At 41.8% G+C, this 11,996-nt stretch overlaps 1 protein-coding gene across 3 annotated transcripts in view; it reads left to right on the forward strand.

Annotated features, from left to right (window-relative positions):
* The window catches only part of EDRF1 (erythroid differentiation regulatory factor 1), a 28,208-nt gene extending 16,524 nt beyond the window's left edge, over positions 1-11,684 (forward strand). For all 3 annotated transcript variants that reach the window (XM_065672460.1, XM_065672461.1, XM_065672462.1), the window contains 10 exons: positions 1,476-1,664; positions 2,718-2,918; positions 3,263-3,481; positions 4,826-5,049; positions 5,607-5,765; positions 6,046-6,195; positions 7,017-7,170; positions 7,432-7,547; positions 8,564-8,727; positions 10,861-11,684. In XM_065672460.1, coding sequence (XP_065528532.1) covers positions 1,476-1,664; positions 2,718-2,918; positions 3,263-3,481; positions 4,826-5,049; positions 5,607-5,765; positions 6,046-6,195; positions 7,017-7,170; positions 7,432-7,547; positions 8,564-8,727; positions 10,861-11,032 — 1,748 coding nt within the window. In that variant the 3' untranslated portion in view covers positions 11,033-11,684. The remainder of the gene's footprint in view (positions 1-1,475; positions 1,665-2,717; positions 2,919-3,262; positions 3,482-4,825; positions 5,050-5,606; positions 5,766-6,045; positions 6,196-7,016; positions 7,171-7,431; positions 7,548-8,563; positions 8,728-10,860) is intronic.
* Positions 11,685-11,996: the final 312 nt, after the last annotated feature.

Here is an 11,996-nt window from a genome sequence, read left to right on the forward strand (position 1 = left end):
GCCACGGGCAGGGTCACCTTCCACTAGCCCAGGTTGTTCGGAGCCCCTGTGTCCAACCTGGCCTTGAGCACTGCCAGGGATGGGGCAGCCACAGTTTCTCTGGGCACCCTGTGCCAGTGCCTCAGCACCCTCACAGGGAAGAAGTTCTGCCTAAGAGCTCATCTCAGTCTCCCCTCTGGCAGTCAAATAAGGAACCTTCACAATCTTATGCTGAGGATGTCTTGTAATGAGTGTGAAAGAGACAGTTTTGCCTTGTAGAAAGGGCCAGGTTATCTAGCTCCTGCGCTGGAGGCTAAACCCGCACACAGAGGCCTTCTGACTTTGAGACTGTTCATACAGAAACAGAGCACGTATTGTAAGGATTTGGTGGAGACCATGACATACGACCATTTTGTTCTTTTCTACTGCCACGTAACAGAATAGTCTTGGCCATTGCACCCATGTTTTAAAAGCTATTAAAGTACGAGAGATTCTTTAACATCGGGGTTCTTTACCTGGTATCAAAAAACTGACTAACAGAATCATAGACATACATAGTCAAGTTATTTACATCATGTCTGCACAGGGATGGGTGGTGGATGATAACTCTGCAAAGCCAGTATACACCCTCAGTCTGCCAGCTATCCACTTTTATACATTCCAAATAGTGAGAATCAGTGTTTTTCATCTATATAACAGCCTGTATCTGCGATCACTGGCTCTTGCATAATGAAATAAATTTATACTGTGTCTTTAAACAGATGAGAGAATGTATGTTCTGTGTGCAAGGTCTCTGTAGGATAGAATAGTTAGAGTTGGAAAGGACCTTGAGATCATCAAGTTCCAACCCTGCTGCTATGGGCCGGTACACCTCACACTATACTATGTCACTCCAGGCTCTGCCCAGGCCAGGGGTGTGATTTTTAGTATTACAAGGAAGGAAGTTCCTTTAGCAACACAGTTACCTTCTGTTTTGCTGAGCTTTTCAGATGACTTCTGCCTTCCTAATCTGTGTGAAGTTGGTTGTTACTCTTCTGATACAGATGGTTCCTTTATCAGTCTTTTACCTCTTCCCTAGGTCTGTGAGTTTATAAGGAAACATTGTGGGGTTTTTTTTTTCCCCTTGCTACATTGAATTCCAAACTCAAGATTTTGAAGCTTTCACACACATAGCCCTTCATAAAATCTTAACTTCTTTGCTGGATAACAACTGCACTGTGTTTCAAAAGCTGTTTAAGGTATGAGAGTTCATCTGCATCATCTCTTTTCTCACTGTATTTGAGCATCCCACTATCAGGCGGAGTACATGGAAAATTCCAAGTGTTGGCTCCATTTTGCAAATGAAGAATGTAGTGGCAGACAGGTTGGCATAACTACTTGTGCAGAGCTGTAATAAGGCAATTTGCATTCTGTCTGTACAGTGATGAAGTTGTACCCAGCCTCTGACATATGTTATAGAGATGAGATTAACTGATGAGGCTCTGTTCACGTTACAGTGGGCTCGTTTCAGAAGGGGAAGCATTCCAGTCAGTCAGGAATGATTCCTGGATCATGGCAATACAAAATGAAACTCCAGCTCATTCTGAAATCCTCAAAGGCTTATTACGTCCTGTCTGATGCTGCCATGATTCTACAGAAGTATGGGAGAGCCTTAAGATACATCAAGCTGGCATTGCAATGCCATGGTAAGTGCCTAGGATATGCTTCTCACCTCTACCATTGTCCATGTATACCTTTCATGATAGCAAATACTTCTCTTGTGCATGATTTATCCTAGTGGCATGCAGCAACAAGTCTTGACAGCTATGTTTTTAAGTATACTAAGTGTCTAGTTTGTTACTCAGGAGGGAAGCCTGTAGTAAGAAGAACCTGGTAGAAAGGCTCTCCCCTTCTGACATATTGGGAAACTCAAAGTGCAGGTTAGAAGCTTCAAAAAACTTGATGTTGGGAGACTGAGTCCTGGTGCCAAGACCAACATGGTGTTCTGTGGTCTAAGTGCTATCGCTGCAAGCAGATAGCTTGCAGTGATTTCCAGTTTGTCCCTGGAAATGCATGGTGCTTCCTGTTTCATCTAAATGTATTCCTGACTCTCAGAAACACCAGACTTGTTCATTAACTGAGTTAGCTGAATGAAGTACAGCTTCAAGTATTACAAAGTAAAACGAAGTAAAATCAGGCTGTTTATAGAGTATTACTGCTATGATGAGAAAAATTGGCAAATGCCAGTAGCTTAGTACTGTAGTGCTGCTATTTTGCTTCCATGTTTGTAGGGCTTGAGGTGGGTGGAAGCTTATAAAGGAAGAACACTTGATCTTAATACAAAGCATCAACATGCTTACTAATAACTCAGAGCATTCTTCAGCTTTCAGTGGGTCAAAGATTCGATAACTGAGTTTGAACTTTACCTTTTGGAAATTAATATTTTAGGCTGTATCTTATTTACATTAATCTGTAGAAAGTCAGTTTTCTTTTAGTCAAATCTGAAAAGAGCATTTGGAATTACCAGATTCACTGCTTATCTTGGACAACAGAGTTGCTCTTTTGAAACTTACCGACTTGTGTAGAGCAACAATGACTTTAAAATAAGTTAGTTCCTCTAGGAAGAGCATGTGTTGCCTGCACACAGAGAATAATGGTGACAGGTACCATGAAAACTAATTATATTGTCAGTCTGTGTCAATCCTTTTGATGTTTAATCCTTTTTCTTTCCCTCATTCATGGGGTTTCTTTTCCAATAGATACATATTGTTGCCTCTGTGCCAGCATGCTTCCTGAAGTGTTGGTGTTTCTTTGCCAGTGCTTAACCCTTTGTGGAGATATCCAACTAATGCTTGCTCAGAATGCAAACAACAGAGCAGCATATCTGGAAGAATATAATTACCAGACGAAAGAAGATCAGGAAATACTACACAGTCTTCATAGAGAATCCAGGTGCCAAGGTATGATGCTGATACAAGAACTGCCTTAATGTGACAGCCAGAAGTAATGTCATTGTGCTTCCTCAAAGCCATGCACTAGTAGTGTTGCTGGAGGAGGGTTTATTATGCTTCAGTTGTGCTTTCTTCAGAGAGAGCTTATTATGCCTGTCATACATAAGGAGGTTGCCAAGACACATGACATGCCTGAAGCTGTAAAATAGCTCCAGTCAGTAACTGTTCAAGTACTGAGTAGATGTTTTGACATGCATTTTATACTTGGTCATCTTTTCAGCACTTCAGACTATCACAGGTTTCAGTTTGTTTGGAAATACTGTTTGACATGCAGGTTTGCATTTGTTTTCTAGTGTTTGCCTGGGCTACGGACTTGTCCACAGACTTGGAATGCCAGCTCTCTGTCAGCTGTAAATGCTACGAAGCTGCTTATGAAATTCTACTCTTCAGCAATTTAAAAAACCAAAACCCAGAGCAGCATGTACAGGTACTAAAGAGAATGGGTAACATCAGGAATGAGATTGGAGTGTTTTACATGAACCAGGCTGCTGCAGTGCAGACCGAGAGAGTGGGTAAGTATTCATTGTTCCCCTTCTTATTTCACAGACCTACAGCAGTGATCATGTTCACTAATACTGCAAGAAATTTTGAGTATTTCTAATTATAAAGAAGACATTTAAATGACTTTGTACAGTAAATACTTCTCTGTAATTGATGTTATGCAACTTTAAGTATTTGTCTGCAGTAGGTTACTATGCCTTGTACATTGTACTTAATTGAGCCTAGACTGAATAAGCGAATCTATAGCTTTGGAAAAATTCCTTTGAAGTTTATAGAATGCCCTCAGAAAACATGTTGGAAACTGAAGACAACTCAGTTATAAAAGGGAGGGTGTCATGCATTCTTGATGTGTTTGGCTAAGCCCAGCAGGAGCAAGCATAAGCTTAATTTAAACATAAGAGTAGCTTCAATAAAGTCATACTATGATCTTTTTAGTAAAGAAATCCTTGCAAACCTTTGCTTCCTGGTTTATTTTTGGTGGTTTTGTCTTGAGGAAATAGAGGTTACTTAAGCTTCTTTTAGGGTAAGATGTTTGGGGTTTTGCTTTTGGAAGCAAAGCCAACAATGTCTACGAGTTATGTAAACCAGAACAAATGAGGTGCTGGTGGTTCAGTGTAAACAACTCCAGTCTCCCAAATACCATAGAATCAACTAGGTTGGAAAAAGGCCGCAAAGATCATAGAGTCCAACCGTTACGCCAGGACTGCCAAGACCACCATCTGGTTGCTGTCACCTTTGTTCAATTAATATTTGAAGGATATGGGTTGGACTTCCAATTTTGTCATTTTTCATCATAGAATCTCAGACTGGTTTGTGTTGGAAGGGACCTTAAAGCTCATCCAGCTCCAACCCCCTGCCATGGATAGGGACACTTTCCATTAGATCAGGTTGTTCCAAGCCCCAGCCAGCATGACATGTTGGATGCGTGTCCATGGATCATCTCCATGTTTTTGCAGAACTGTTCTTTACCTGAACTCAAAGCTCAAATACTGAATTTCACTTGCCTGTAAAAGTCACTTTTTAGTTGTTTCATACTATAAGCTCAGAAGTAACTATACCTTGAATATTACTACTGGGGGGTGGGGGGTGTGAAATCTGGTTTAACCTGTTAATTTCCCCTGGGTTTTGTGTGTTGTGTTACCATATTTCTTTTGAAATCACAGTGAATGTAGTAGTGCACTTGAGGTATTGAGATTTTCATATATTTGAGAGGGGGTTTTAAGAGTACTTTCTAGAATCATTTACTACCCTTAAATTCTAAAAGGCCATTTATAAGAGAAAGAACATAATGCTGTGTTTGCTCACTATCTTTGAAGAACTTGCATGGGATCATAAACCTTGTGCCTTAACCCTAGTGAGTAAAACCGTATCGACAACAGAGCAGCAGCTCTGGAAGAAAAGCTTCTCTTGCTTTGAAGAAGGAATCCAGAACTTCGAGTCGATCGATGACGCGACCAACGCTGCTCTTCTGCTCTGCAACACGGGAAGGCTGATGCGGATTTGTGCTCAGGCCCACTGTGCAGCTGAAGGGGACTTCAAAAGAGAATTTTCTCCGGAAGAGGCTCTTTATTATAATAAGGTAACATCAGAATAGTTTTAGAATGGCTCATTAATATGTCTTTTACTGTACAATATTTGTAAGTATCTGTTAAGTCTTTATGTGATAACATGGGCTCATCCCTGGAAGTGCTCAGTGTCAGTTTGGATGGGGCTTGGAGCAACCTGCTCTAGTGGAAGGTGTCCCTGCCCATGGGCAGGGTGTTGTAACTGAATGATCTCTAAGGTGCCTTCCAACATAAACCATTCTAGTGATACCTCTGCAGCTTTCATATTTTCCTAATCCTTGCTGTAATGGCTTCAGTATTGTTGTCGAGGTTTGATTCCCTTACTCTGGCATACAAAGCACTGTGACATTCAGATTCTGATGTTGGACAGACTGCAGTACTTCACATAAGGGAGATAGAAATGCATGGCCGAGATTAGAACTATGACCAAAATGAGTATAAATAAAATACTGAAGAAGGTTCAGAGAGATATTTTGGGATGCTTCCTTAAGATTGAGTGAAGGGAAATTAATTTCTAGTTGCTATAAATACAGGCAGTAACTGTGTGCGTATACTTCTTTGTCATCTGTAGGCTATTGACTACTACCTGAAGGCGTTAAGATCATTGGGTAAGAGAGATGTGCATCCAGCTGTCTGGGATTCTGTGAATTGGGAGCTGTCTACTACGTATTTCACTATGGCCACTCTGCAGCAGGATTATGCTCCATTATCTAGAAAGGCTCAGGAACAGGTAATAAAGAGTGTTTGTGACAACATCTGAGAAAGCAAACTATTGTCTTTCTGGAAAACTGAACCATGAGCAAAATTGGTACTGGGTCAAATTCTAGACAGTTATTAGATTGAAAAACTTCTGTGAAGAATTTCTTGCAAACCATAGAATGTTTAATCACTTGTGGTTTAAAGTTTTGCTTAATGAAATGAAAGCAGCACAAGCAGAGATTTAAGCCTTGCACATGCTGCTGTTCTAGTTTCAAAGTGCCCACACTACATCTTTTTGTTTCATTTTGTAGATAGAGAAAGAAGTTAGTGAAGCCATGATGAAGTCCTTGAAATACTGTGACATTGATACAGTGTCTGCACGACAACCTCTCTGCCAGTACCGGGCTGCAACCATCCACCACAGGCTTGCTTCGATGTACCACAGTTGCTTGAGAAACCAGGTATTGGCCCATACTGGTTGGGTTCCATACTTAGTATGTCCAGTATGCATGGAGATTGATATCCAACCTGACCTTGAACACTGCCAGGGACGGGGCAGCCACAGCTTCTCTGGGCACCCTGTGCCAGCGCCTCGGCACCCTCACAGGGAAGAGCTTCTGCCTAAGAGCTCAGCTCAATCTCCCCTCTGGCAGGTTAAAGCCATTCCCCTTGGCCTGTCCCTACAGGCCCTTGTCCAAAGCCCCTCTCCACGTTTCTTGTGGCCCCTTTAGGCACTGGAGCTGCTCTCAGGTCTCCCCGTCAGGAGCCTTCTCTTCTCCAGGCTGATCCCATCCAGCTCTCTCAGCCTTAAAAATTTTACTTTTAAAAATGTAGTAGCTTTGGGGTTCTCTCTATTCTAAGTAGTTCTGTGCTCACATAACAGAAGCCATTGATGATAAATATGTTGTTTGGTTTGGTTTTGTGTCCAAGCCGCTCTTCTGACACTTCAGACAGCCTTCTACTTCACATGTAATTTAATAAAGCCTTAGTGTAGACTTACGTGTTGCTGTCTGATTTCCTTCCCTCTCCCCCCAGTTATTATTCTTTACAGTTAACTTAGTTACCGTTCATGTGAATTTGTTAGCAGCAGCTTTGAAATTACAACAGCTTCAGAAATGGCAGGATGGTGATTTTGGAGAAGTGCAGACATTTGGATGAACCATTAAGAAATGAGGTGGGAAATGATTGTTGGCACCTCATCTACCAAACACAGGTTTATTTCTAATGGCTACCTTATGAACATACAAACTGTCTGGAATTTATGATGTCCCCGCCTTTGCAGGTTGGTGATGAACATCTGAGGAAACAACACCGTGTACTGGCTGATCTCCATTACAGCAAAGCAGTACGACTCTTCCAGCTCCTGAAGGATGCGCCCTGCGAGTTACTTCGTGTGCAGCTGGAAAGAGTGGCATTTGCAGAATTCCAGATGGCGAGTAGGTCTAGCTCTGGGTTTAATACAGCAGCTTTCCAAACTACCATTCCCTATTTAATTGCATTTGTATGTAACTTTGTATATGAGAGCAGGAGTAATCTCCTCTTCAGAATAGTATTTTCTTTAAGAGAGAAGAGGCAGTTTTATCTTAGTGGTTTTCAGTTGACTAAGACAGTACTTGCTTGAAATCTTTGGATGAAATTAAAATTGGAATCTCTAACTTTTAAGCCATTTGTGTCCTTCATTTTTACTTCTTTTTTAGGTCAGAACAGCAGTGCTGGGAAATTGAAGACTCTGTTTGGGGCACTGGATATAATGGCAAAAACCAAGGGTGCATTCCACCTTATCAAAAAGGAGCTTGTGGCAGAAAGTGGACAGGTAAATGGAGGTCGAGTGGGGTGAATCCCTGCTCGTTGTATCTCTGATGTTCATGTCAGACTGGTCATTTAGCAATTAAGATGTTGCTTGGTTACTTTTCAATAGAGCTGGTTGCTTGAAAAATGTGGATAGGGTTCAAACCTATCGCAGTTCTCTTCTAGCCTTTATGTGGAAGTAGATAAAGAAGTTAATCAAGAACATGATCTGGAGATGGATTAAAATATAGAATCCCAGACTGGTTTGTGTTGGAAGGGACCTTAAAGCCCGTCCAGTTCCAACCCCCTGCTACGGGCAAGGACCCCCTCCACTGGAGCAGCTTGCTCCAAGCCCCTGTGTCCAACCTGGCCTTGAGCACTGCCAGGGATGGGGCAGCCACAGCTTCTCTGGGCACCCTGTGCCAGCGCCTCAGCACCCTCACAGGGAAGGACTGCCTAAGAGCTCATCTCAGTCTTCGCTCTGGCAGGTTAAAACCCCTTGTCCTGTCACTGCTTCCTCTCAGACATGCTTGTATATGGATCTAGACTGTCTGAACAGGGTTCTGTGCAGCTCTGGATTATCCCTTACAGATCCTTATCCCTTAAGAACTTAAATTGTGTACAATATAAATGGAAATACTCTCTGTATAGTATATTTAATGTTAAAAGGTGGAAGGCTATCTGTAGCTAGTGTGATCAGGTTCTTGATGCCTAAACAAATGATTACTTGTAGTATATGCTGATGTGTGTCATCCCTTGCTGGCAATTTGAGCAATAGATGGAGTCATCAAGTCCATATTTTCCTGATGCTTTTGTAACTAAATATTCCAGTGTGTATATACAACACAGGCAGTTAGTGTAAGTTTTGCACAGTGTGGATATAAGTGTAACTACCCCATAAAGAGGGTGCCACAGAAACTGTGATGTTGGTACCATTCCAGTAAAGAATCGACTAACGTGCTGGTGGGGCTGTCTGGCTTTAGATGAACTGGGTTTAAATGGTGAGTTCAGTGACATGGTTTTTGCTTTTTCCTCCTATAGACAAGTGAGGGTAAAAGTGCTGCTGGGAGCATGTCACCTACTGATTCCTCCACCAGCCTTAACAAAGAAGAAGTGTTGAAACTGCTCAGTATTTTTGAATCCAGAATGTCATTTCTTCTCCTCCAATCCATTAAGTTGTTAACTTCAACCAAAAAAAAGATAGGGTAAGTTGAACCATGATATGCATGTGTAGATGTGATTCCCATCCATAAATCCATAACTATGACTCTTCAGCCTGCTAGACCTGTGGTATTTATTCTTTTATGGAGGTGCCTCTCTTGTGCAGAGTAGGAGCTGAGATATACCTCAACTGTCTGAATTGTCAGTGTTTTCTGCGTTTGTGTGTAATTGAGGCAGTGACCAAGAAACATCATCTCTGCATGTGTCTAGGTAGCTTTTTTCTCCTCTTTCCTGATAGCAATCCAGGACTGAGGACAAAAGTGAGACTTGAATTGCTGTGTGTTCCACAGTATGATTGGAAAATCATAATCATCCTCTGAAATGCATGGAACAGTTATGAGTCACTGATGCTGTGTCATGCTCAGTGGTATCCAACTGATCCTTCAGAGGATATAAATCCTGTGTCCTTCATAGGTATAAATCACACACAAAGCCATAATTTTAACAGAATTTTAAGCCATAACTTGCACTCCCATAATTTTCTGGCCTACTTCTCTCTGGTTTTGGTTCATCAAACTGTTCAGGAAATGAGGTATGTGTATATGGAATTTCTTATGTTGGCTGACATTGGTCTTCATCTGTGACAGAGCATGTGAAAGCCAATGGGGGAGTAACTCCTGTGTACTGCTGGTCTTTTCATGTCTTAATAAAGTATGTTGGAGACAGTGTAGTTTAGCAAGCAGAATCCATGTAGATGCTGCAGTAGTGCTGTAAATAGAGAGGGATGGATGGGGGGAAGATGCTCATTGACCTTTAAGAAATTTCTAAGGTTAGATAAAGGTAATGTATGAAAATGTGCTGTTAGTGCTAGTGTATCCTTCTAGGGAATTCTTCTATTGTTGGAAGCTGTGTTAATAGCTTCTCAGATGGAAGCACTGCTGGTGCCAGTGCTGGTTTGCCAACAGTGAAGTGTGAAATGGCATCTGCACAGGAAGCTTTCTGCTGCTAGAGGAAGATGGATAAATAGAGAAATGTGAGACACTAGGAAGCTGTGCACTGCCTGAGTACTTGTTTTTAACACAGCATTAGGTGCTTTCGTTTCCTTTCTAAAAAGCTTCCACAAGGTGGCAACCTGAATATGTGGAATGCAGAGGATTCCATTAAGATTCGTACCTAACCCAGCAGATGTCCCAAGTAACTGTGTAAATTGGTTTAGTTCTGTTGCCTCTTAAGTGTTGTCAAAGAAACGTTTTTGGTTTGTGGGGTTTTCCCCTCTGTTGCTTTCCCATTGTCTCTCCTGAGTAGGGTTTTCTATTGAAGATTCCCTACAGGGAAAGTGTTACAGTTTGAATGCTGTGAAATGGGACTGTTGTTACAACAGGTTACACTTGTTTAAACAATAGTGGATTGAGGCTCAGCTTGAAGCTGCCTTTTGCTTTACGTTTCTAAGTACCTCATGTACATCTCACGTGTTTCCTCCATTCTGCTCTGTAGAAGAAAGTATCTGCCTTCTGTTTAGTAACAGGCTGAAAGGGAGGAGGTTGAGCTCAAGAATGCTATTTCAGGTTTCAGATGCGCTTTGGCAGAGAACATGTGGTAAAACTAAATGTTTTGATAGTGAAACTTGCAGACTAGCAATGAAACCAGATGAAATTGGAGCTTTACCCTCTAAAAGTTTAAAGCATGAGCATAACTGAACTTGGCTGTGTATATCAGGGGAAAGAAGTAATACCTAGTTCTGGGAATTCTTGTAACTTACCCTGGAAATACTTTGCACCTCAGTGGCTTTATTGACTGCCTGTTCTGATCAATAAGCAAACCCCTCTGATTTCTGCCTAGTGTTAGGAATTTAATGGTGTTTCACCATTTCTTGGTAATTCTTGAAGCATTTGCAATGAATCTGATGTATAATTAATGTACACACGATGAATATGTACACAACCATGCTTTATTTATGACATCAAGGCCAGTATTTTAGGTTTTTTCTAGTTTGGCTCACTTGATTATCAGTCTTAGATGTTAAATGTGGCATGGTAGGAAATGGGAGACTCCAGTGGAAACACCAGTCATGTTCTTCCACTGGGATAGCCATCAATGTTATTTAATAACTGATTGATAACTTGCAGAATCCAATCCTGTGGATTGGTAACAGCCTGTATAACCTGTTTTGTTATTAGGGGCATTAATGAAGAAGAAGCTGTTCTTCAAACCAACAAGCAGGTTTACTCCCTTCTCCTGCGGGCAACTGCCAACAGAAGCCTGACTCTGCTGGAGCGGGTGGAAGTGATCCTGAATTTACTGGAGCAGCTCACTCAGAACTCGGACACTGGCAGTGCAGGCATCCAGTGACTGCCATGCTGTGGAACAGCCCAATAGTGCCTTGCTTCGCATGGGATTGGTGGTATTGTATCTTTTCCCATGCGATATTCCTATTTATTGCAGGTGGTAACAGAGCCTGCGTTGTTACATTTTATGTGTGGGGAAAAAGCAGGAATTCCTGCTTTATCCCATGAGCCCTCTGCAGTGGTGTTTCTTTGTTTGAAGTGCCACACTGGGGTTCTGCATAGAAACAAACACTTCTCATGTTGGAGAAATTCCCTGTTTTTTAGATAAGGGGCTTAGCAGTGGTATCAATGTCTTGCATACAAATGCAATCTCACAGTTGCTCTGAGTTGATGTTTCATGGAATACACTTTGTAAGCAAGGCTGGATTGAAACACTTTAACCCATAATGCCAGCTTGGAGCTGTACAAGCAAGTTTCTGTTGCATATATGGACACACTACTATTAGTAGTTACTATCCTGCACAGAGATGTGTGCCTTTCCAGCTGTGCTGCAGGACTCTGCCAAATAGTGGCCATCACTGGGCTTCACTCCAGCAAGTTGAGTGGGTTTAGCTGTGTTTGGATTGATTAAGAAGAGTATTATTATGTTTTTTAGACTTGAAACTGTGAATAAATGAGAGCATATTTTTAAATAAAATCTATTTATTAAATACAAACTGCTGCATGGTCTGCCTTGGGGTTACTGGTGATGGCAGCAACACCCTCATCAAAGCAGCAAGCTGCTCACCAGAATGAAAACTATGGGAAAGGCAGAAGAGGCTGGAAATTATCCAAATCAGGCCTATCAAGCAAGTGAGTCTTGTCTCAGGATGTGCAGGCTCTGGTTTTTGGAAGTAAGTATCATTTCAGAGAATCACAGAATTGCAGAATTTGGGCTGGAAGAGATGTTAAAGCTCATCCAGCTCCAACCCCTGCCACGGGCAGGGACCCCTTCCACTGGAGCAGCTTGCTCCAAGCCCCTGTGTCCA

This window comes from Lathamus discolor, chromosome 3 (genome assembly GCF_037157495.1).
Source record: "Lathamus discolor isolate bLatDis1 chromosome 3, bLatDis1.hap1, whole genome shotgun sequence".
Taxonomy (NCBI): domain Eukaryota; kingdom Metazoa; phylum Chordata; class Aves; order Psittaciformes; family Psittacidae; genus Lathamus; species Lathamus discolor.